The 26,778-nt window shown below is 40.3% G+C and overlaps 1 protein-coding gene and 1 long non-coding RNA gene across 2 annotated transcripts in view; one reads left to right on the top strand and one right to left on the bottom strand.

The window, feature by feature from the left end:
• Positions 1-3,891: 3,891 nt before the first annotated feature.
• slc1a4.L (solute carrier family 1 (glutamate/neutral amino acid transporter), member 4 L homeolog) lies at positions 3,892-25,793 on the top strand. The gene is made up of 8 exons (XM_018262818.2): positions 3,892-4,644; positions 14,665-14,707; positions 15,907-15,966; positions 18,241-18,407; positions 20,343-20,576; positions 21,043-21,237; positions 21,584-21,718; positions 23,226-25,793. The coding sequence occupies exons 1-8, from the start codon at positions 4,100-4,102 to the stop codon at positions 23,458-23,460; spliced, it is 1,614 nt and encodes a 537-aa protein (XP_018118307.1). The 5' UTR covers positions 3,892-4,099; the 3' UTR covers positions 23,461-25,793.
• Positions 24,214-26,778, bottom strand: part of LOC121393621 — a 21,180-nt gene continuing 18,615 nt past the window's right edge. Inside the window, exon 3 of the long non-coding RNA XR_005961194.1 lies at positions 24,214-24,270. This is a non-coding gene — a long non-coding RNA (uncharacterized LOC121393621). The remainder of the gene's footprint in view (positions 24,271-26,778) is intronic.

Genomic DNA, 26,778 nt, shown 5'->3' with positions numbered 1-26,778 from the left:
CCCTCCCCCTCCCTTCTCTACTGTAATCTGAGCCCAGAGCAGGGAGAGACTCAGGCAGGAAGTGATGTCACCCCACATTAATACTGCAGCTCCTATCCTAAACAAACAGAGAGTTCCTAGAGCTTTTTACTCGGGTATGGTAAAACATTCTACAGAATAAATATAGCATTCTAGCTTGCACTATTGCAGCTCATCTATTGGCAATAAAATGACTCCGCAGCTTTCCTTCTCCTTTAAAGGGGTGGTTCATCTTTAAGGTAACTTTTAGTATGTTATAGAATGGCCAATTCTAAGCAACTTTTCAATTAGCTTTCATTATTTATTTTTTATAGGTTTATAGTTATTTGCCTTTTTCGTCTGACTCTTTGCAGCTTTCAAATGGGCATCGCTGACTCCCTTCGAAAAAGCATATGCTCTGTAAGGCTACAAATGTATTGTTATTTCTTTATTATCTTTCTGTTAAGGCCTCTCCTATTCATATTCCCTTCTCTTATTCAAATCAATGCATGGTTGCTAGGTTAATTTGAACCCTAGCTACCGGATTGCTAAAATTGCTAATTGAAGAGCTGCTGCATAAAAAGCTAAATAAGTTAACTCAAAAATAATAAAAAAGGAAGACCAATTGCAAATTAGCTCAGAATATCACTCTCTACATCATACTTAAAGTAATCTCAAAGGTGAACAACCTCTTTAAGTTAATGTATTTTAAATATTGTAAAGGTTATTATACTTCTAATTCTTCTTCTACTTGTGCTCCATGGGAGTCCCGGAGAGATGGAGCCCTATTTCTGCTGCCAATGACCTCCAGCAGGAAGTTGATGGATTCTGGGCACTCTTACAGGAAGTTGATGGATTCTGGGATTCGAGGTTTCCAGGGAATCTGTGCAACGTTCCCTGTGGAAGCTGAGGAACTTTAACATGTAACAAGGTTAGGGTTGCCACCTCAGAAAATAGTAGAGCAGGCACTCAGGTAAAGGCAATTTTCCACCAGGCAGTAGCTATAGGTAAAATAGTTTATTATGTCACATATAGATACACAGCCTTACGAGTTTCATGTTTCCAACACTTAGTCATAGGCTCCTGTCCAGTTTTGACCCGGACAGCCCGGCTGCCGGAGTCAAAACTACCTGCCCGGTTTTCCACATAAGGAAAACCGGGCGGGATTTCCTAAGATTGATGTCCAATCGCCGATCATCACATCATAGACCCGCCCCTTGACACAGTGACACGCCCCCTCACATCACAGACCTGTCCCCCATTACATCAGAACCCGCTAACATGCATCATGGCCCCGTCCCCTGCTTGAAGATCGGCAGTAAAGAAGATGGCAACCCTAAAAAAGGTGAGGGAGGGATTTAATCAACCTAAAGGGGAGTGGAAAAATTATCCCTGTGGGTCAGAGGCAGACTATCATGGTTACTTGTCAGTCTCAGCAACCATGTATGTCTGTCTAAAAACAAACCACATCACATGCACAATATCTATTCCTCGTCTATATATGATTAATCCTTACTGAAGGAAGACAATGCTTTGGTTTTTATTTCGTCTTAATAATTTTTTAATAGACAAAGCATGCTGACATAAATTACGGAAAGATCAGGCCCGGATTTGTGGCAAGGCCACAAAGGCCCGGGCCTAGGGCGGCAAGTTGTTAGGGCGGCATGCCACCGAGCTGCTTGCTGGGGTCCCCAGTGCTCCGGTGCGACTGCGCTACATAGAGAGGTAAAGATCACTTATCAGAAAAACCCCAGGTTTCGAGCATTCTGGATATATGTATATCCAAACTTCTCCAAAGGTATTGGAAACAACCCAATTTTCTCAACTAAAAAAACAGAACATTAACAAACCTTAACCTAAACCTGCTATTCTCCTGAGTGTCAGTGTCTCCTGTCACCTGCTAGTTGTGAGACTAAAACTTCTTATGCAAATAAATCTTACTCTCGGATGTGTAACTAGAAGGTACTGGGTCCCAGAGCAAAATTATTTTAGGGGCCCCCGAAATGTCTGGAATAAGGCATTTTTCATAAACATGTATTGCAACTGCTTATAAACTTTTGCTATACCCCCGTATACCTCATTGGCCCCCAGCAGTCGAAGGCTCTGCTTTCTGTATAGTTATAATGCTGGATACTGTGTAGAATGAACTGAAGTGCAGGGTTCTGCTCTGCTATTTCCAGGAAGTGGGTGAATAGATCTAAAAACCCGCAGGACCCAGTGTGATTGTCTTCTTGTCTGACTGCACAATTTCTTCTCAGTAAATCTCCCCTGACACTTTAATTAGAGAGTTAATGGACAAGAGTGAAACTATCCTCCCCAATACATTTAAAGGGGTGGTTCACCTTCAGATAAACTTTTAGTATGTTATAGAATTGCCAATTCTAAGCAACTTTTCAATTGGTCTTCATTCTTTTAAAAATGATTTGCATTTTTCGTCTGACCCTTTCCAGCTTTCAATTGGGGTTCATTGACCCCGTCTAAAAAAAAAAAAGGAATGTAAGGCTAAAATGTATTGTTATTGCTACTTTTTATTACTCATCTTTCAGTTAAGGACTCTCCTATTCCATATTCCAGTCTCTCACATCATTGCATGGTTGCTAGGGTAATTTGGACCCTAGCATCCAGATTGCTGAAATAGCAAAGTAGTGAGCTTCCAAAAAAAAAAGCTAACTGGATAATTGAAAAAAACGCAAATAATAAAAATGAAAAACAGTTGCAGATTGCAAATATCACTCTCAACATCACAACCAATGAGAGAAGCTGAGATTCAGATAGGGTGCACAAGAACAATATGATGGATTGGGGTCCCAAAAGACCCTAAAAGACAATAAAAGGCTTAGGCTGCAGCTTTGAGAAACCTGCAGTCGATAATATGATTGTGAACTACAACTCCCAGAAACCAATGGAACCTTTGACTACTGGTGGAAGTTTTATTTCAGTTTCATCTTGTCCGTCCTATGGGGAGATACGTTACGTGTGTGCGTGGGCTACCAGTCGAAAAACAAACAGATCTTTCCCCGATATGGTGGGCAATATCAGGATGATCCAATCATTTGGTCCAAGGGATGATGGTAAATGCAGGTTGTCAAGACAAGATCTAAATCAACGAGCTGATACAGGTCTCACACAGATTTGGCTTTTAAATTTGTCCAATAAATATCTGGCTGATTTTCAGTTTATGTGCATGTACAGTGACGTCTCTAGTAAACGGAAAAATCGACTTAGATTTACTTAGATCAGAGTTGACGTCTCTGAAAATGTTCCAATATACATAAATTACATATTTCCAGTGGTTTTAACGCTAACTGTACATGCAACGGCTATAGAAAGCAGTGTTTGTTTAACAGGTGGCTTCTGCTGCATTGTTCCAGGAGTTGGAACCAGAAGTCCACAAAACAGTCGGACAAATACTTTGCTTTTACTTGCAATTACATAGACAAATAACTTTGAAACCACTGGAAAATGTGTAACGAATGCATATTGGAAAGCAGCTTAGGATGATCATTTTCTTTCATTATGAAAACAAAATACACACTTTGCCTACTACAGTGTTGTTATAGAGGTAGAATGGGTGCAGCAATATTTATTAGCAGTATACACTGGCACCACTGTGGATACAGGAGAGAAAAGAAGATAATTACACTGGATTCTGCTGCTCTTTTCATCTATTTATCCAAAGCAGAACCCTGAACTGCAGTCAATGCTCCACAGTAACTATAGAAGCAGCAGAGACTGAAACTGCTAAGGGCTCAGGAGCTATAGGGGGCACAAGCTGATAAGCAGTCGCAATGTATTTTTATGAAAAATGCCTTAATGCAAACGTTTAGTGTGAGCTGCACTGGCTGCAAATGAAGAAGAGGGAGGAGATTGATGAGAAGGGGGCGGGGCTGCTAGAGATACAAAGAGGCTGCTCAGGAGGGAGGGTGAGCATGGAAGGGGATTTCTTGCATCAGCTGCAGCTTATTTAGGAGCAGACTGAGACAGGAGTTCAGCTTGTACTTTGGCTGCCACCAACTCACTGCCAACATCTGCCAGCAGCTTTCCCTGTCCTCATCACTCCTTTAATCAGCCACCGGGCCTCACACAAAGCAGCCTGGTCAGGATGGAAAAGCTAAGCGAGACCAACGGGCACATTAACAGGTACCCAGATGGCACAGTGTGCGAGATGGGTGATAAAGAACCAGAGAATGGCAGCCCCAAAAAGCAGAAAGCACCAGCAGGGCACAGGTGTGCCCAGTTCCTCAAGAAGAATGCCATAGTGATCCTCACCGTATTGGGGGTATTGGTTGGTGTTGGGCTGGGCACCGCAGTGAGGAAGATGAACCTGACCAAGGCACAGATGAGCTACTTTGCTTTCCCGGGTGAGATGCTCCTGCGGATGCTGAAGATGATTATCCTCCCGCTGGTGGTGTGCAGTCTAATCTCTGGGGCTGCCAGTCTGGACACCCGCTCTCTGGGCAAGCTGGGTGGCATCGCCGTAGCCTACTTCTTAGTCACCACCCTTATGGCATCTGGTTTAGCCATAGCCTTGGGTTTCATCATCAAGCCTGGTGCTGGGGCAGGTGCCCTCAACTCTGATGCCCTTGGCATAGAAGAAGCTGTAAGTACAAACAAAGAGACGGTGGACTCATTCCTGGACCTTGCCAGGTAATTCTACTGACACGTGACACCCACTCATTGCTACACACTAATGGGCTGCTTTTATGTATTTAGTGCCACTTCCCTGGCACTTTCAGTGCAGCCCATACACAGTATAACCCAGCTTTCTATTTCCTATCTCTCCTGCAAACTAACTGGTCTGCCTCAGCACAAGTTTAGCTATATTTAGCCTTTGCATCCGTCTGCATTTCATATTCATATCTAAACTCCATTGTTATTTATAATAAGATTTGTCTCTATTTTAACAGCCATAAACACAGAAAAATGCTGAATTTCTGAGGAAATTAAGAAAAAAGTTAAAACACTAAAATAAATTAATTTCATTTATTAGTGGTACATTTATATACATATATATATATATATATGATTGCAAGCTCTCTGTTACAGAATTACTTTGTACCCAAGTATTGCTCAGCCACTGAGAGGCCGCTAAGGGCTCTTTGTTACAAAGTGCTCTTTGTTACAATGCTCCTGTTTAGTGGAATCAGGGCTTAAATCCTTTGTGTAGAGGGTGCATTGTAATGTCCAGAAAAGTCCTTTAAACCATCTTAGAGTGCTCTCAGAGCAGCTAAAACAGTTCTTTGCACACCCTGACACACCTATAAAATCTTCCATTTTAGTACAGGCCACTTAGCACCAGTTTTTGGACAGCAGAAAGATCACCTGACCTGTGAACCCACCTTCGAAGGACCCAACTGGTCTAAAACTGGGCTTGGGAAGTCTTTCTAAAGCAATAACATATTCTGTGGCACTGTACAATAAATGGGGTATACACTGAACATAAAGATCAGATGCAAAAATACAACCCATACAAATGGTAAAGAGGGCCCTGCTCAACAGAGCTTACAGTCTAATAGACTCAATATCATGTTTTACTCATGTTACAGGGCAGAGCTTATCCCCCTACCCTATCTTCTCTGGTCTTCATTAATCCAGTGCAATACTAGTTACGCTGTGCTGATCTGTGCCGCCTGATGCAATCATACCAGCAATTTGCATGTCTGCTGCACCTCTCAAGGGTGCTGTGCTGTCTCCCAGCATCAGAAACCTAGATCAGGTGGCCAGACTGATAATACACTTGTCACATATTAATGTGAGTGTGAACTAATTACAGCAACACAAAAATAATAATAATAATATGTCTAGATTCTGAAGGTTCCTTTACTTCACATATCCACATGCTGCCCAGGGTTCCTCCTCTTTAATACAATGTTATCACTTCAAACAAAAGATTACAGCTTTTAAAATGAGGTACACAACAGATTCTAAACCAGAGTTTGGGGTGCAAAGAATATACCCAGGCTTAATCTGCCTTAATCTAAGGTTAAGAAAGCCAGTATTAGGAGGGGCTCACCCTGCAGGGGGCACCTAGCATTGCATGTGAATAAGATGTGGGTTGAATGCTAATGTGCTGTTCTGGATACTGTAGCAGGGGAACTATAATAACAGTCTGTTATGTGTCTCTAACTTTGTTATGAACTGAACAAATAGGTCCACAAATTATCTATCATTGTATATATAATTTGTGAGGGTATGGAGGGGTCAGTGTGTGTATATTTATGAATGCAGAGTTTCATTTGTATGGGTTGAACTTGATGGACTTTGGTCTTTTTTAACCCGATATAACTATGTATGCATCTATCTATCTTTCTATCTATCTATCATCTATCTATCTATCTATCTATCTATCTATCTATCTATCTATCTTCTATCATCTATCTATCTATCTATCTATCTATCTATCTATCTATCTATCTATCTATCTATCTATCTATCTATCTATCTATCTATCTATCTATCTTCTATCATCTATCATCTATCATCTATCTATCTATCTATCTATCTATCTATCTATCTATCTATCTATCTATCTATCTATCTATCTATCTATTATCTATCTGTTACTGATATGCAGTTACAGTTATACTGCTAAACCCCATGTCCAAAGTTTTCTCCATATTTGCATTTAATCTGTCCCATAATTTACCTCTAATGCAAATCATTCTGGTGTTTTCAAGTAACTGGACACTGTGGGCTGTGTGTGTTGTACTTTGGATTATGAATTAACAATATGTTTAGAAAATGTGCAGGTATGATAGAATGTTTTGATATAATGGGCTATAAATATTTCAGACCTCTTTAGGCTAATGCCTCACAGGGCTAGTCGATCACTGCAGATTTCCTCGGGAAGCACTACACTGACCATACAGGGGCATTGCTGCTTCCCACTCTTGCAAATGGGAAACATTGACCTCATGGGAGTGCCAAGTGGCTGATAATAAGGTCAATAAGTAGCCGTCAGCAGCAGTTCCCTCTAATCAGTCTATGTGACCTAAGAAAGTGGTAGTTGCCTACCAATTGTCAAGCCCAATGGCCAAAGACCAAAATGGCTCAAGAATTTCCCATCAACAAGCAAGCAGCACTGGTTTGTCTTATGCCAGAAAGGGTCCTGCCAGTCATTTTTGTTGACGGTGCTTAAACATTCCAAGAAAAGTGGCTCAGACAGTGCTGCCATATTGTGTAGATAGACCCCACTGTGTATTGTCATCGTGTGTTGTCTGAAAGGAGGGTGACCATTTTGGGAGTTTGATATTTCTAAAACATAGAGGTGTTTTGAGAAACTATATAAAATAAGACTCTTTTCTTATGTATCGACTTGTTAGGAAAGCAGCAGTGATGCAAACTCTCTGGGCAGAGCTGAAAATATCCTGTGTGCTTGGAGTTATTCATAGAATGATCCATTTCAGTTTTGGGAAGGGTGACAGTCGTGTGAGAGCCTTAGAAAGCAAATTCTTTGGATGCTTACTGGGAGAACCGGAATAGGGCACATGCCTGCCCAGTGTAATCTTACTTCCCATCCGTTTGTTAATTATATGACATAGCAGATATGGAGCCATTTGATGCCTTGGTCTACGTGGACCCAATAGAATGTTGCTTGTCTACTGGTTCCTGGGCAGGTCTCTGCGTATTGGAGGGGGTGTTTTTCCCTGCCATGACATCAAAGGGCAATTAAAAACCCTTCATTAAAAAGGGTTTGTCAGGAGCTTTAACTATCTAAACTCAACTGTAGTGGCCCCCCTCCATACTTTGTGATTACGTCCATGGGTCTTACACTCATTGTGAAACCAAATCATGAAGCAACTGATGCTTGCACTCTGAGACTGGCACTTTCTGCACCAGTGGTTCCCACACTAGAACCCTAAAAATAGATGGGAGGGCAGCCTGATTGGTGCTAGCTGATTTTAGAATCCTTATTTCATCATCTAGATAACTTTTTATATGTATCTTATGTCCAAATTGTTTTTAAAATGAGTCTGATTATACCAATATCCTCAACAGATGTCTAAATAACTCAAACTTAATTGATAAGATTCCAAAGACTTTATTATTTTTGTTTTTGTTAACTTACATATCTAGCTGATGTGGAGCATGTTCTTCAGATGGACATCTGGATGGATTTATAAGCATCACTTCCATAAACAAAGCAGCATTCTTCTCGTGCAGTACTCAACACCATGGCAGCAGTCATACCCAGTTGCAGGTCTACATGATAGTTATGTCCCTGATCGTACCCCTTACTACAGCCTCCCACATTGGGCCTCTTGGCTGTTTCTGTTATATCCTCATTAGCATGCATGTCACCTGCTACTCGTACTGAATCTTGGTTTCTGTTCTGAAGACAAACTTAGCAAAACTCTCTCACATACAAAAGAAAGACGCTTCTACATAGTTTGTGGGGTAGCCACTGCTAACTAATTCACAGAGTAAAAATGACTGCATTACTACATTCTCCAAATAAGAGGTGTCTATCTAATGACATATTCATGGGCCAGATTCTAATAAAATTCTTGTGCCATACCCTATAGTCAGTGGAGACCTTGGGCAATCTGGGAGCCAGGCCTTAGAGGGCTACATTCAGACCTCAAGTTGGACAAAGTTGCTCTGATGCCAACAAATAGCATTATTTTAATTCCAGGGTAGGGTTGCCAACTTTGCCAGTGGCAGAAAGTGAAATATAAAGCTGGGGCTGTGATATTGGGGGGTGGGGGGGTGTTAGTGATGTCATTTAGAGACAGGGTTGTCATGGATGGCATGGGGCAGTGATGTCACATTGTGGGAGGATTTTTATTAGGGCTTCAAGAACATTGAAACCCACACAGGCAATGCTGAACCAGACTGGGGCAAGTCTATTCCAGGGACAGGCACATTACAGGTCATGATACCAGTCTGCAATTGAATAATTCAAAGGTGGCCAATGAATTTGTTACATCAGTGAGAGTCAAATAAAAGCAGCATGTTTGTTGTATCCAAAATGGAGTGCAAGGAACAGTGTCTTCTGACAGGAGCTGGCAGGTAGGCTTGGGTATCACTTAGACTAACAAACGAGGCAGCCTATGGCAGTTGTTAAGTATAGGGCTGCTATGTACCATGGTACATTGGGAAGTGTAAGTTTCCCAGCATACATAGAAATGTCACCAGAATGTTCTAAAACTCTGTAATTAAAGGGGAACTAAACACAAACGTAACTTAAGCTTTTTGAAAAGTAAACTTAATGTCAGCTTTGTAATATACATAAATTAAAAAATATGCAGACTTTTCATGATTTTGGTTGGGAATAGTTCCCTAAGCTTAGCCCCCTGCTCTCCTGCTGATCTCTCTGACTACTTTGCTGAGCTGGCTGACTACTGTTACTTTGTCTCAACAGCCAGCTGTCCTCAGCCTGCATCCTCCAAACCCCACAATTCCCTGCACACATGATTTCAATAAGGAACATCACAGTGCAATGCATTGTGGGTTATGTAGTTCCTGCATGCTGTCTGTAAGCTGTGGCGAAATTGTTACAATTTGTAACATCAGTATTTAATCCCTTCTTTCTTGCCAGAATTTCAAATGATGCAAAAAGAGAAGAACTGTTAAACAGCTGAATTTCAGGAAAGAAAATTGCATTTATTCATACTTTTTGAAGAAATAGATAACTGTGATGGGTATATTAGGGGTTTCTATGTTATGTGGGCCTCTTTATCAAATTTTGATTTGTAAGCCGGAGTACTCCATTAAGTGTGTGGTCGCTCATGCAGAATTTAGACCTCCTTGCCCCCCTGTGTCCTCTGGGATTGTAAATGACAGTAATTTGCAGGTGACAGCTAATTGTGTCAAATAGCACTGGGTCTGCTGATATAGAAACTTAACATGTGCCTTAGTGTTACTTGTCCTTTAAGGCTTTTATATGAAAGAATACTGGTGAGCGAAATTTTTCACCAAGTTTCGCAGTGAAAATGACACCCATATATGGGTGAAAAAATTAGTTGCACGTCAAAAAAAATTGTGTCGCCCATAGACCAATGCATTCTGGCGAATTTTCATCATTTCACTAATTGCTGGCCAAATGAAAGGGGTCAGATTCGCTCATCACAGGACTGAGCAGGCTGACTGATAACTCAGGACCTATTAACCAACTCTGTGTATTCCCTTTGCTTGAGCTCTCCCCGTATCACTGTTTAACTTAAACATGTAAACTCTAGCCAATCCATGTTGGAGTCCAGAGGGGTCTAGTCAGGTCCCCGTCTGTCTGCCTGTTACCTGTTGGAAGTTAGTTTTTTTTCTGCTTTATAATACATTTGAGTGGAAAGTGTTTGTCTTTTAATGAAGGTTATAGATAAACCAAAAACCACTATACATATGTTCATTCCCACAATGTTCCCTGATATGTTACTGCACCTGTTACTTTTCCCATAATCCCTATTTGCATATATTTTACTCATTCCTAATGATCAACGGTTGTACTGCAAGCATTAAGTGTATGTGCTGTTATTCAGACAAAAAAAGGAATATACACACACACACAAACCAAATGTGATTTTTCATGGTGTTTATACCCTGCTGATATCATGAATCTGCAACAGGAAGAGAGTACCAGGGGGCGCTCCTGTTGCAAATCCATGTGTAAAACTGCTAATATAATGAAAACTAAAAAAAAATTAAATTTTTAGATCAATTTCAAAAGTGTGTTCAGCAATATGAGCAATTTTACATAACTGGTGAGTGTTACGTTTGCCAAATAGTAAAAAGTCAGAGGCACTTCTAAAACACTCAGATACAAGGGATCCTATGACTGCTTATAAGGTAAATATTTTTAGGACCCAGCCAGTATAAATGGAAACATCAGAATTAAAAAGTAGAAATATTGCTGTGAGCTCTGTATTTAAACTATTAGTAGACTAAGGGGCACGTCTACTAAAGTGTGAATTTTCACTCCACCTAACTTCACTTCGCCAGGCGTATTTTCATAACACATGTCCATATTTAATAAAAATCGTAATTTCACTTTTTCAAGAGAATTGTGGTGAATTTTCTCCTGGCAAAATTTCTTTGCAAAAAATTGGCCAGTATATTTCCAGGGTCAGACTGGGCCAGACCCGCTGCCTGCACTACCTCCTTATCGGCAGAAGATATCGATGGGCGCACACGCTGCCCTCACTGGCCGGCACAGGCTCGCTCCCTGCACTTCTGCCTTACTTCCCGGACCCCGGTCGCGTCAGCCAAATGTATGCGCATGCACGAACGTGCGGCAGAGATTACTTCGCGGCTTGGGGGGCGGTGTGGGGGGCCCCTGAGGCTGCGGCTTGGTGGGCCCTGGGCCCCCCAGTCCGACGCTGTATATTTCCCATACAATAGTAGTAGGGATAATTCTTTAGAGAATTTTCTATGACAAATTTTCACTAGAAAATTTTTTCGCCATGGAGAAAAGTAGCATGGAAAGGGTAATGTTGATTGCGATTTAAAAGTGGCTGCTGTCTTTATAATAGGAGTTCGCCAGCCTGAACCTGCTGAAATACACTTTAGTGAAAAGGGTAGCATTCACACATTGATTAATTACCGAATTTTCGATGAGAACAGTTCAAAAGTTCTCTAGCACTGAGGTTTTTCACTTGTGAATTGTCCTCTTTGCCAACATCCACAGTTCGCCCTTTTGTAAATATGCCCCTAAAAGACTTTTGATTACAATTGTATCTACCAGGCGCATCCATTTCATTCTTTCTGCTGGCCCCGGGTAACCTCTCTTCTGAGTCAGTCATGCTAGTAGTAACAGACTTCATGTTTGGCCAAAAACAACAGAGTTCATGTTTGCTAAATTGGTCAATCATGTTCCAATTCTGCACAGGATGTTCATGTTTGGTATGTGACACTCTTGTTTGGCAAACATCATATTTTTTGTTGTTGCTGCTGCTGCCTCATATATGGGCTGAAGGCTTAATGTTCCATAGATAGTAACAGTTTTGTACCTGTCCATACTAAGATTTCTTAATGCACCCGTGTTTATCAGTGCAAAATAAACAGAATCTGTTTTGGAAATGTATAGTGCCTATTCTCTTAACACAACACCCCATATATTCTTTACTTTTCCATCCCTCCTTATAATCGGAATAGTTAAAATGAGCTTTTTATAAATGAGACCCTGACTGAGTCTTAGGCTTACAGACAAGGAGGAGTTTATTATACATAGGGTTTAACTGTATCTGTAATTTGATCAGCTTCTACTCCATCCACAATGGCTCTGAAGAACCAGTGAAGTTGAAAACTTAAAGAACTTTCAATGGCACTGTTCTGAACTCATCCGTAATAATTTAACATAGATATTTCTTAGTTAAAACAATAGTCTGTGAGTATATTCAGCATAAGACTTATTAATTGAACTCATGTGGAACAGAGGTATATATCCAATTTCAACATTGTAGTGTAATTAGGCATTGAAGCTACAGAACTGAAGGCTCCCCAGATAGACACGTTCTTCTCATAATGTCCCACCATAACACTTTATTTAAAGAAATCATCACAACTTTTTCCACTGAACAAAATGGTATGCCATGTGATGTCAGAATACAGTTTGCTCCTTCTCTACCCTGTACCTGGGCTATTTATATTCCCTAAGCGTTCTTTTTATTATGTCTTCATCTTGTCCCAGTGGTCTGTCCATTCTGTTTCATCCTAGTCCAAGGAAGGCATGAAAGCATACTTGCCATTATGTTTATGGATTTCTTGTCACACATACAACTTCATAAGGGTCAGTGGAGATGCTTCATTTTGGACAGATGTCATTAGCATGGACAGGGCACGTCTGCTGTTCATAGACCCCGTGCTGACCCTTTATAGGTTTCATCAGAGTGGATAATTGGAATGTGTTAAACAAACATATATCAGTGTATTCCTGTGGGAAACAGATTTACTGGTAACAAACCAAAACCTTACTGTATAAACAAAAAGGAGCATGGAAATGGGTAGACAAAATCTTGGTAGGTTGTGACTGTGCACTATTATTATATGAGACATAGTCACGCTGTCTATACTCTGAGGATCATTTGGTGCCCCCAGTCATTACAGATGTTTGCTCATGTGGCCTGCTGCATCACTTTCTGAAGATTCCTTACGCCCCCAGTATACTTCCAAAATATCTTCTTATACTTTTGTAACGGCAGATTTGATAAATCTCTTTTTTAAACAATCCCTAATACATATTAAGCATTGCAATGAAGAGCAGGGTGGGTTCAGAGTTTAGATACATGCTACTGTATGCAGCAAAATATTCAATGTCTGCACCCTACACACTGCACCCCTTTCTTCTTCCCAGACTTCCTTATAGGAACATTCATCTCAACAAGTTGCATTGTAGTAAACTGTGTCAGTCTGAAATATGTTTCACAGTTACATTGTACCCTTAAAACCTGCTACATCTCTAGGTGGACCATCAAGGTATCAGCAGTTGCAATGGTAGCAGGGTCAGGGGACCAATTGAATGTACAGAGGTTGCATAAGAGATGCCATAGGTAACATACAAGGATAGAATAATTAGAGCATGGAAAGACATTCTTGGGATGGATTCATAACTGTGTCTTTATTTGTGGTAGAGCATGGGGACAAGAACTGAGATCTTTAACATTCTAGCAGAGTCTCCCAGTTCAGAAATCTCTGCCTATAGATAGAAGATATGTTGTTCACTAAGGCTCATTGCACACGATTCACCGTCTCATATGTTGGAGAAGCACCTAAACTCAAGGCTAAGTCTAGCAAGCAGGTCTGGACCGGGAGTCAAAATAGGCCCTGGCATTCCAAGTACACAGAGGCCTAAACAGCCTCCCACCAGCCCACTAAACAGTAACTTTCTATGGCATCATACAGCAGCCCCTCTGGCATTTGCCATAACCCAGAAGTTGCCAGTCTGGGCCTGTTAGTAAGATGTACGGAAGAGTAAAGAAAAACCTCATAACCCTACTGTGATGGCACATGGAATGTTTTGGGTGCTTTAACTGCCAGGGTTTTCAGTAGCAGCCAACAGTTGACTAGTATGCATTAGCTCTTCTTAGGAAAAAGTTGCCTGGGAAAGCACCTATAATGTTTTTTTTTGACAACTGTCACCTGCTAGTACACAACTACACACTTGTCAGGAAATTGCAATGTAGTCTATTGGGTTCTGTTTTAGGCACGTCAATGTAATATTTTTGGACTACTTAAAGTGCACATATCAGGCTGTATGTGATTACGCTTAGGGCACAGGCCAAGAAAAATGTTGGAATATTTAATGTACCAGTCCCATACATTTACATGGAGATAGTGTCTCTGGTGCAACCAAGGTGATATCAGTCTGTAAGTGTATCTAATTCTAGAGCATCAGTATGTCATAAGTGGCAGGTGCAGAAGTATAGGTGTCTGTCATTTGCAATATGGTATGCTCCTCTTATACAGGGTGACCTACCCTTTATGCTCTCTCTCTGTAACCCAAATAAGAATCTGTGACTTTTTTTTTGTAAGTGGTATCATGGGTTACCTTTACTGCAAAGACTCTTTTGCCTTTCCAATATTAGCCAGGACGTAGTGTTCTTCATTACCAGTGTACTGTAAATATAAATTGAAAGAAAGCCTAAAACAATAATATAAACCATGTCTAGTCCTAGTTAGTAACTTGAATATGTCTTCCATTACCGACTTCTGGTAAAACTATAATTTTGTTTACAGAAACCTGATGCCTTCTAATCTTGTGGCCGCAGCTTTTCGATCAGTAAGTAAAGGTTATTTATTTTACACCTTTGGAGTAATCCCTGGTATACTGCTATGTTACAGTGTGTTCAGGTCATGCAATGTTCCCAATAAGACGGTTTTCTTAGACTGGTGGTGAATCAACTGCACTGAAAGAAAGTGGGCACACGTTATTCCACCCCTTACACCACTATTAGAATAGAATGGGCTGTATCTATGTACTGTATGTAGCAGAGCTTATTGTCTATTATCTTGATTTCTGAGGACCCAAGCTAATAAGAACAGTCTTATTTCTTGGACAGAAAAGGAGAGGCTTGAATGGCAGCATAATAAAGGAACACCTTGGGGCACATTTACAAAGCTCGAGTGAAGGATTCAAATTAAAAAAACTTCGAATTTCGAAGTGTTTTTTTGGCTACTTCGACCATCGAATGGGCTACTTCGACCTTCGACTACGACTTCGACTTCGAATCGAACGATTCGAACTAAAAATCGTTTGACTATTCGACCATTCGATAATCGAAGTACTGTCTCTTTAAGAAAAACTTCGACCCCCTAGTTCGGCAGCTAAAAGCTACCGAACTCAATGTTAGCCTATGGGGAAGCTCCCCATAGGCTTGCCTGTGTTTTTTTGATCGAAGGATATTCCTTCGATCGTTGGATTAAAATCCTTCGAATCGTTCGATTCGAAGGATTTAATCGTTCGATCGAACGAATAATCCTTCGATCGTTCGATCGTAGGATTAGCGCTAAATCGTTTGACTTCGATATTCAAAGTCGAACGATTTTAGTTCCTAGTCGAATATCGAGGGTTAATTAACCCTCGATATTCGACCCTTAGTGAATCAGCCCCACAGTGTCGGACTGGCCCGGTGGGACACCAGGTATAACTTGGTGGACCCCGACCCTCATGGGCATCACTGGAGGGGGGGCCCTGGATAGCAATAGTTAGGAGTGCTCTACCCTCTTGTATCCACCTATGCAGGTCCAGGTGCTAGACTGAAAGACCCTTGCCTGCTAGCTGGGTCAATTTTTTGCATCCAGTGAAAATCTGCCCCCTTGAGTTAAAATAGTATATTGAGACACAACAGAACTATGTCCTTCATATGCATAACTCTGTTTTAGAAAAAAATAAGAAAGGGAACCTTTTTGAGATGAAAGTATGTTCCAAAATATGTATTTTGCAAAAATCTAGTTGACAATATGCCCCTTCATTTACAGCATGCAACTGACTACACAATAATCACAAGGAACACAACTGATGGACTGATCACTGAGAAGGTAAGATACAAATAGCAGGTATTATATGTGATTTGCTCTGCCAGTAGCTATTATTGTTATAGTGCACCGCATTTTTGTTTTTGTGGTATCTTTGCAGAGTTTCATTAAAAACCAATACACAATGCTTATACTGTTGCATTAATAAAACACAGTAGTAGGTGTCTAAGGGTAATGGCACATGCAGCAATTAAAGATGTTTTAATCTCTGGTGTACCAGGCTACTGCCGTTACGAATCAATATGGAATCATTCTGAGATTTTGCCACCCACACATGAAGCTTTTAATCACCTGGGCAACAATATTTCCAGAATCACTACTTCCTATTAAGTGGTTTATAATGAATGGACTGATGGTCAGTCTTTTCAACTGTACAGTCAAGGAGAACATGTTCAGAAAGAAACTACTTTGGAACTACATGAGTGTTCTAATCTCTTTCTTAAGAAGAGCAACATCAGAACAGTTCTTTATTCTTTCTGAACATATACACCTTGACGGTACAGTTAGAAGAACTAACCAGCAGGTGGCACTGTTATGGGTTGTAAAGGATTGGCGAGGGTCTTTGGACTGCAACCTGTCAAGTAAGTAAATTGGTGGATTTAGAGAGCTTTGGAGAGGCTTTACACTCCCAGACCCCCAGTTCTGCCAGTGATTATAATGTAGTCATTGAAAATTGCTGGGGCTGTTAAATGCTAGTGTTGGACTGACCCATCAGGGCACCAGGATAATTCCTGGTGGGCCCACCTGCTCTGGGTCAGTGCATGGTGGGTTGCAGCAGAAGAAAAGGAGGCATTGGTAGTGGCAGACCAGCAGGGGGGTGAGGGGTGGTCCAAGCCAAGGCCCTGGGGTTCAAGTCCTTCAGTGGGCCCTTGGGTTCATAGACTGAAGGGCTACTGGGGACATGCAAGCATTACAGCATATTCCCAAATTACTAGGAAGACAAAACATTCTCTTTAAAAAAGAAAAAGAAATTAATTTGCAGTGAGTTGGTATTCATGAAAACATTGAATTAATGACTATAAAATGATTATTTATGATTATTACTCATTCTGCTTTTTGGTCATTTCCCTTACCAGCTAATTAGAAATCCTGTTTCCTTTGTGGCTCGCCCTAATTACTGTAAGAGGAGCATGCCTGTCTCTACATATTAATACAGACATTAGAAGGCAATTGAAATTCCAGTTAGGTGAAGGAACCAATACTGGTGTTTGTAATGATTGTCTGGCCCATTACAGGAAGCTGGAGATTAATCAGAGTTTAATACCATCTAATACCATCTAATGATGTTCTAATTATTATCTGCAGACAGTAGTTCTGTACTTATTATCTGTCTGAAAGACCCATTAGACTGATAGATTAGATACAGTTTTCTTTCTCTGTGGTTTCTCTCTACATCAGTGATCCCAAACCAGTGGCTCGTGAGTAACATGTTGCTCTCCAACACCATTGGCCTCAAACCAGGTGCATCTTCTTCAATTCCTGGCTTGACGTTGGACCTCTTTGGAGGTCATTGGTTTTCATTTTGACTGTGACAGCCATTAGGCCATTGGGGATTTGGATAAAGGGACCCCCCCTAGCCTTGAAGATTCTTTTTGTCCTTGACTGGGGGGTCGAGGATAAAGGGGTCAGCCCTAGCCTTTGGGTGAAGGCAGACTCAAAAACTTAAATACATCCTGTGCCTTTTGGCCGGTGCCTCTGAGTTTTTGGAACTTGCCTCTTTTGAGGCACTGTCTAACAGCACCCCTTATGCACGTGTGGCACTTTTGTGTTTTGCAACCGGTTATCCTTTACCAAAGAGAATTTACTAGCTATGATGCATAATGTATAGTTCTGGTATAACTGCATCCCCTACGGTAGAATGGAAACTGCCGTATGAGCAGAGACAGATACGGATGATTAAATATTCTCTGCAAAAAATTGTTCCAATATAAATAAAGGATTATAATCACTTTTGACAAAAACCTATTCTGTTCTACATTCCCTGCTTAGCAATGTACATTGGCATCTGCTGATATAGTAGCGTGCATGAACAGTGACACCTATCCGCAGATTTGTGAAATACAATAAAATGCAGAGCCTCATAGTATTTGTAGTATAGAAAATTAGCCAGCGACTATGTATGTCCCCTCTATAATCCTATTAATAAAAAGATGGGCAGCACCAAGACGTTTCCATTGTGTTCGTGGTAGAGATTTTGGCTTGCCTGGATAGTATTTTGGAGTCCAATATATTCTTAATGCATATGTACCACATAATAAAGTATTTCTTCCCTTGCAGATCCCTATTGGCACAGAGGTTGAAGGAATGAACATTCTGGGACTGGTCCTTTTTGCTCTAGTACTGGGAGTTGCTTTGAAAAAGCTGGGACCTGAAGGAGAAGAGCTTATCCGATTTTTTAATGCTTTCAATGAGGCCACCATGGTGCTTGTGTCCTGGATTATGTGGTGAGTCACATGAGTTTGCACTAGCACAGTATCTCATTCAGCCATGGCCAATATTGGAGTTCCCCAACTATTGTGAATTGCTCCATTTAATATTCTCCCATTTGCGTTTGTTAATTATCCCAACACCCAATTAGATTGAAAATTGTATGGGGCAGGGATCTCCTTAGTCCTGTGTTTTCTAAAGCAAAGCACATAATCTTTGATGTCCTTGTATATATCTTATTTATTCTTCATTGAATGCAAGTAGAGGAATATAAAGATAGAAATACATCAATATTTCCAGTGATCGCTATACCATAGAACAACCACCTTAAACTTAGGGTCTTAAACTTCCTGGTGTTGTTTGGTGCAACTTAAGCTAATGACTTAGTTCCTATACACTGACTTTTACATCAGTATTTTTGTACTAATTTTGAGGAGTGATTTCTTCCGTGCCACCCTGAGCTCCCCTATCTGACTGCAGTAATCACAGAACACTGGTACTAACGGAGGCAATGCCACTAATCCTTTCCCAGAGAAACACTACTAAATAGATGCAGTTCTTGCTTTGCTCTAGGTTTACTATACACTTCTCTGGCAATGGGGATGACAAACATTTGCTGTGTATTTTGTCACTCTAATAGTGTATGAAAATAACTGGCTGCTCAATGAGTTAAAGGGGTGTTTCACCTTTTAATATGTTATAGAATGTCTGATCCCTAGCAACTTTGCAATTGGTCTCAATTATTTATATTTTATAGTTATAAAAGCTCTTTTTCCCTCTTTCCAACTTTTAACAGGGTGTCGCTGAACCCAACTAAAAAAATGTTCTGTAAGGCTACAAATGTATTGCTATGGCTACTTTTTATTACTCGTCTTTCTATTCAGACTCTCTCCTATTCACATTCCAGTCTCTTATTCAATCAATGCATGGTTGTTCTCAACATACTAAACGTTACTCTAACCAAAGCTCTAGCAGCGTGGAAAAGCGACATTCCAAATCTCAGCGTTGATCAGTGGGAAACCTTTACAACTGACAGGAAACCTTTACAACTTCCACATAAGTGCGAGAAACAAACTCATACGGCACAAATTTATTTTGAGAACTTACCTCACTCCCAAAAGATTGAATCGCATGGGGAAAATTCATGCACCAATATGTAAGCGGTGTGGGGATCAGGATGGGTCCTACTGGCACATGCTTTGGACATGCCCGGTCATCCATAGATATTGGACAGAGGTAACACACCACGTGAAGGAAATTCTTGACCTCCCCCCCTATCTGTATCAGGTCCGGACTGAGAATTAAAATAGGCCCTGGCATTTCAGGTACACAGAGGCCCAATCAGTCCACAGAGAGGCCCAAACATCTCCCACCAGCCCACTAAATACTGACTTTCTATGGGACCTTATAGCGGCCCCTCTGGCCATTTGCCAGAACCCACAGATTGCCAGTCCAGGCCTGATCTGTATCCCTGAAATATGTCTGTTGGGCCTAGTGGACGACTTTCTTAATGCAACCAGAACAAGAGTTCTAGTTAGGTCCCTCCTCTACTGTGCTAGAAAAATAATAATTATGAAATGGATGGCTCCTCTCCCCCCAAAAAAAGGTGACTGGGTACAATATGTTAACCAAATGCTCCCTTTGATCAAACTAACCTATGAAGCCAGAGGTTGTCCTGGAAAGTTTGGTAATATTTGGGACCCTTGGACTGATGTGCACCTGACAACATTGCCTTGAGATGTGAATAATATTGTTTTGTGTTTTTATATAATGTAAACAATGTTCTGCTTCTATGGACCTTGCTGTACTCCCCCCCCCTTTTTTTCTTTTCTGTATCCCACCTTATTTACCTTGAAAATAATAATAAAAAGTTACCTATTAAAAAAAAAAGTTAATTTAACCACTTTAATAAAGCTGTGGTTGTATCACCAGTCTGTCTGTCTGTCCCACAGGTATGTCCCTATTGGAATCATGTTTCTTGTCGGAAGCAAGATTGTTGAAATGGGAAACATAGTCCTTCTAGTGACCAGCCTGGGGAAGTATATAATGGCGTCCATTCTGGGCCACATTATTCATGGAGGAATAGTCCTGCCGCTCATTTATTTCGCTGTCACTCGCAAAAACCCATTTACATTCCTGCTGGGGCTAATCACCCCTTTTGCTACAGCATTTGCCACATCTTCAAGGTCAGTTATATTTCTTTTTGTTATTTCTATGTTATATGGGTAGGCTGTCAAGGTGTAGCTTTGGTACATGTATATAATGGCTTGAAGTTGAGCAAAAAGCTTTTTTGTCTCCTGACTTTCCCATATTGTATTTTTTTCCATATCAGAGAGAGATGGTCTTCACCCAACTGGATTTTTCCACTAGACCAGTGTATGTGTCTGAGCTCTGACCCATAAACGGTCCAGTAAAATGTTGAATAAATCAGGAGTTGCCAAGTCAGCAGACAATTTGGGTCCATATGTGGCCAGCTTAATTCTCATTCTCTTACACTACTTTAGACTTACACTGTAGTACAGAGGGTTTGTATTGCCCATGTACCAAGTCTGAAACTGGGAGAGTAGCAGGGACCTAGCTATAAATCTGTGGAAAGTTGCTCTTTCGTTACTGATAATGCCAGACTGAGCTTCATCTCTGTTTTGTCTCCAGTTCGGCAACTCTTCCTACAATGATTAAGTGCATTGAAGAAAACAACGGAGTTGACAAGAGGATTAGCAGATTCATTCTGCCTATTGGTGCCACTGTGAATATGGACGGTGCTGCTATTTTCCAGTGTATGGCTGCTGTATTTATTGCGCAGATGAACAATGTCGAACTAAATGCTGGCCAGATCTTCACTATTCTGTAAGATATGGAAGTAATCAATGTTAAATATCATAACCATTGTGTAGGCTGTTTATAAATTGTGTTGTTATTCCCAGTTCACTAGATGGCTGTCATTTTGATGCTACATGGATAAGCTTGAAAAGGGCTGTGGTTTGTGGGCATAACTGGGGCAAACTGGGTGGAACAGGGCATGGCCTAAATTGCCCTGATTTAAATCAAACGTCCTGCAGACTACAGCTTTAGAGGTGCTTTGTAGGATTAAAATTGACATAATCTGTTTGGTTTAAGATGGATAAAAGCAGTTCTGATCTACATTATGTACAGCCTTCTTAACGATCTATATTTATTTGTGATAATTTGCCAGTGTCACTGCTACTGCATCAAGCGTTGGAGCTGCTGGGATCCCTGCAGGGGGTGTGCTCACCATTGCTATTATCTTAGAGGCCATTGGACTCCCTACAAATGACCTGTCACTCATACTTGCTGTAGACTGGATTGTGTAAGTATATGATGATGCTCTGATTTGCTTGTCATACACCCACTCAGTGATACATTGGTTTAGGCAGGCTGATATTTGCTGCCAACTCTGCAAATCCTGATGGAGCTTATTGACCCATGTATGGCACCAAAACAAATGCCTGTCCAACCGATGTCGGATTGGGCTAAGGCCTGACATTGTTTGAAAAGGCTGGAAAATCCCACCGGCCAAGAACTGCATCTGGTCGTGAATGTAATCCTCTTCTGCAAAGGTCCTCCAGCTTTGGGGCATATTAATCAAAAAGTGAAAATGGAGCTTGTCATTGTGTATTCATTGCTATAGTCTTTTTAAAGGAATATTTACAAAGGGGTGTAAATATTGACTCTTTCCCATAAATCCCATAGAAATGGACAGACACTCTGGTGAAGTGTGGTAAGCTCTTGTTTCACTCTTTTATATATGTGCAACATAATCAGATATTAGACAAATGGTTAGACTGTGCTCCTGGTGCACGTACCCTGGCTGGCCACAATCCTCTCACAAGTATTGATTGGAGTACAGCACCACAAGTCTTTTCTATAAATAAAAATGCCTTTATTGGAACACTGGCAGGACCTGGATAATTAGACTGTGCCACTTTGTCCAAAACTGTTACATCAGGCAATGATTGATAACCTCGAGTACAACCTCTCATATAGCAAATATTGTGGTTTTAATGAATACATGTCTTTGAAGCCTTTGACAATTGATAAGGTGCCAAAAACTCCTTGAATGGCCATATTAACCATGACTACATGCCACTATCATTTATTAAATAATTATCCTAAAAGCCAATGAAGGCTACTAGCCCCTCCTGTTACAGGTTAGGAAATTGCACCCAACTGACACTGTTTTGATACCAGCCCTGACACTTCCCTCAAAATCCAAGATATGACAACTGGATCATTACTGTTATAGAGATGCTGAACCTTTAGGCTGGTGCATTAAGCTCAGTATATAAAATATGGCACACCATTTTCAAGTTAAAGAATATACCTGTCCCTACACAATCCACTTTTCATCCATGCTATCATAGGTGGATAACAATAAAGGTTTGGAGGCTTATCCTCCCCTTAAAAAAAACCCAGCTGTCATATATAAATGTCTAGTTATAAGCTCTGGCATAAAAGCCTTCTAATGGTGGCCTCTCTAAATAAAAAGTTCACTTTCATCCTGGCATGCAATTCTTTATATATAGCATGTACTCCTTAATGAACTTCCTACCAAACTAATTAATGTGCTCTATAACTCAATGACCAACAAAAAGAAGAGATAAAACAAACTCTAAGATTTGCTGCGGTGTACCAAACGTAGCGCTCTTCTCTTTTCTTTTTGTTGGTCCTGGATAATATTTGTGTCGAGTCACATGACTTGGAGTAGACAGCACTAACAAGGAATTTTCCTAAGTATTTTGTATTGAGTCTCATTAACTGTCTCTATAGCTCAATCACTAATATTCCCATCATCTATATTTTGAACTCTTTTTTAGCGATCGAACCACCACAGTTGTAAATGTTGAAGGCGATGCACTTGGGGCCGGAATTATCCATCATCTCAACCAAAAGGAAATCACTAAAAAGCAGTACGAGCTTGTTGATGTTTGTGTTGAGGCCGTGCCAAACCTGAAATCAGAAGAGGAAACATCTCCGCTTGTAATGCACAGGGAGAATGCTTCAGACCCTCCCAGCGTCCTTGTACCGGAATCAAAGGAATCTGTGTTGTAAAAATGCTATGGGATGCAGAGGTTTTACCTTTACAGTTAGACTGGTGATCTTAAGACCAAATGTTGCTCACTGCCATAATGTGCCCTTTGTAATGGTTACAATAGCGACTCCAGACCCCTCTCTTCTAAGGGCCCTCAGGCTGGGTAAAGAACCACTAAGTTTGAAAATGTAGGGAAACCTATATTCTACAATTGATTATATATATAGTAAGAGCCAAGGTTAAAGGGAAAATATCACTGAACTTACACCCACACTGGGCATGTCAGAGGGGCGGCTGCTGCTGCTCCATAGGCTTTTAGCCCTTCCTTCCCTATGATCCATTATAGGGCCCAAAGTTTGAACATGGGCCTATGCACTTAATTGTTTGGTCTGATATATATTCCAGCACTTATTGCCAGTATAATTAGATTATAATGCTTGTACTTTTCTCCACTCAGAAGTATGTATATAACTGAATCAAATTTATACAGGCCCCCCCAGTAATATGGCAGAACATAATATGTGCTCAAGTGTCTGGGGTAATACTAGTTACAGTATATGTAAACCCTTTAAAGGTGAAGTATTTCCACAACCTGGTTTGCTCACAAATCAACAAAAATTAAAACTGCTCTTGGTGAATTGTACAGGGAACTACAAATGCAAGATATAATCTTGATATATCTTTATATAGGTTGTTCCTCCTGCTACTTTGTTCAGTCTTTGCCGTCACCACTTCCTTTAACTGGCTGAGATCAGGCCACAATTCTCTGTTGATTTCCTGTAAGAAGATTATTAAATTGAAAGGAGGGTTTTGGGAAGTGATATGGCAGACTGCATAAGTGAATCCTTCATAGACATAAGGGAGGCCCGCTGGTGGAAATATATTTGGGTATTAGTCTTTTTTTTATAATTCAATTATGCTAAATGCAGTTGGAAAGAAAAAAAGTTTTGTTTACCCAATATCAGTTTGGCCTTTTTTCTCTTTTTTTTTTACCCTGCATTGTTTTACTGACATTGATGTAAATACTGAAATCGTAACAATTTCTTTCTTGGTGCAATTGCTTGTAAAATACTAAATAAATCTATTGTTCCGCTGTTTTATAGGGCACAAAACATTGATTCATCTGCAGAAGGCTAAATTAATAATATGAAAAGGTTTGTAAACCATGGTAGTTTGATTAATAATAATCAAATAATAATAATCTATAGATCCTTTATATAGTGAATACACAGCTTTTAGGCATTAAAAAGACAAGAATCAACTGCTGTAGTTGTCATATCAGTTGTCAGCAATGGGGGTGGGCAAAAGACCCCTAAATTACTAATTGTTCCATAGATCTAGAGGGAAAATTACATCCAATTTTTATATACCTTGCAGACTTACTACCTACAGTAGAAACTGATTGTGAGAAATTGGTTTATTTCACTGCAACCACTAGAATACTTTGCTGTGAAAGCCACAGGCCCATCTCCTTGCCTGGGGTTAACCTCACTACAATTAGAAACATTGGTGAATGGTCACACTGTTGTTCCAAAAGTCTCTTTGGTGATATTACTTTAAATATGTATTCACCACATGTTCAGTGGGACAAATAGGTGATGGTAAATAATTATAATCAGTTAATAATGGTCTGTTTTCTGTCCATCACCATAAGCTGCATTTTAAGTCATCAGGTTACCCAAAAAATGTATTATGCCACTTTATTCAAGTCAATTGTGCCAAATGTAAGCAAACAAACTAATGTTGGTGCAAGGACTCCGCTATGCCACGAATAGATCAGACCAAAAGATAAATAGAAATTGAAACCTTTATTGTACAAACATCTCTTGCCTGACGCGTTTCGTGTCCCTAGGACACTTAGTCATAGGCTTGAGTTGTGCCAAATGTGCCACATTTACAGTCACTTAAAACTAACACACGTGTGTCAAAAATGCCTCCTTTATAGGCGCAAGTTAAGCACAGTTTTATCACTGTCATTGGTGCTTGGTGCTCTATACAAAATGCCAAATAATTAGCACCAGTACATTTGTTAAAGCTCACTCCCATTGTGGTAAAATTGTAGAGTTTCAAGGAAACACCAAACAAAAACAAAAATAGGGTAATGACACAAAAAAGTATTTCCGATGTAGAATCAATTTGTTGTCATTTTTTGGGGAATGGGTTGAACTTCCGTTTGAAAAAGCCGATGTCCTGATCCTGCATTCTCTTTACTATTAGTTGTGGGGTCCTGCTCACAGACTCATTAGCATGTTAGTGACAATATTTTGTCTTGCGTTTATAAAAACTAGTAATTCTTAAGAAATCATCAGATTTCACTGTGAAATATATACAATGTTGTGTGTCGTGGAACAATGAGGTGGAGGGTTCAGGGACAAATATTGTTGGTTTGACTGGGATGCTCACCCCCAAACTCTCTTTTTTTTTCTGGAATGAACGGAAATTAAATTCAATGAAACATTAATTATATTTTTCTCTTCTGAGCACTCTTGCAACTTACATTATTGTTCACCCTAGTGGTCAAGGCAGCCGCAGCTTGTGCATTGCTAACAGTATGAATGTAAAACAGCAGGGCCCCCCCCCCCGCTTGTTGGCCTGCCAGACAGATGTGGGGAAATTAAATTACTTATTAAATCAGCATCTGATTTTTTGGACAGACATAATATCAAAGGCTATTGTGATACTAAGCTCTATTATCTAGTTAGTATAGGTATGGGTATATAGGATTTAATTAAAAGTAGAGAGGGGTGTGTGTATGGATGCTGGGTTTTCATTTTGAGGGGTTGAACTTGATGGACTTTGTCTTTTTTCAACCCAATTTAACTATGTAACTATGTACTAACACTTCTCAGTTTTTGGGCAAAAAGTCCCTTTAATTATGCTGTTTCCAAAACTCAGCTGAAAGATGCAGGGCCCCAGCACCCTTGTACCAATGGCAGTTTACCCCTAGAATGGGGTTACTACATTTCAGTAATGCAGCAGTGTTACATATTCTCTTCCTCTGTATATAAGATTAATAGCTACAAATGCAGTTGAATAGACATACTGTACCTTCGCAAAGTATTAGGTCACCAACCTGGACTCTCCAGTGTTGTAACTCCTATTCTCCATTCCAAATTGAGTAGATATTGGAGTTATTTATAAATATACATATGCTCCGTTTCAACACTATCCAGCAGTCGTAAAACATAGTTCTAATTTAAAAGATTCCAAGACTCCTTTATAAACATGGTCCAGTGAGCTGTTCTTGGGGGGGAAAGTGCAGGTTGGCAGGCCTGGTGCAGAAGATAATTCTAATACATGTATGATAGCCCCTAAAAATAGAAATATTGTTTCTTAGA

This window comes from Xenopus laevis, chromosome 5L, assembly GCF_017654675.1.
Source record: "Xenopus laevis strain J_2021 chromosome 5L, Xenopus_laevis_v10.1, whole genome shotgun sequence".
Taxonomy (NCBI): domain Eukaryota; kingdom Metazoa; phylum Chordata; class Amphibia; order Anura; family Pipidae; genus Xenopus; species Xenopus laevis.
Note: the sequence above shows the minus strand (reverse complement) of the source record. Positions and strands in the feature narration are given on the sequence as shown.

Coding starts and splice junctions, on each gene's coding strand:
- slc1a4.L (XM_018262818.2), top strand. CDS start 4,100: ATGGAAAAGCTAAGCGAGACCAACGGGCACATTAACAGGTACCCAGAT. Junction 4,645..14,664: donor TCATTCCTGGACCTTGCCAG/GTAATTCTACTG, acceptor TTTTGTTTACAG/AAACCTGATGCCTTCTAATC. Junction 14,708..15,906: donor TGGCCGCAGCTTTTCGATCA/GTAAGTAAAGGT, acceptor CTTCATTTACAG/CATGCAACTGACTACACAAT.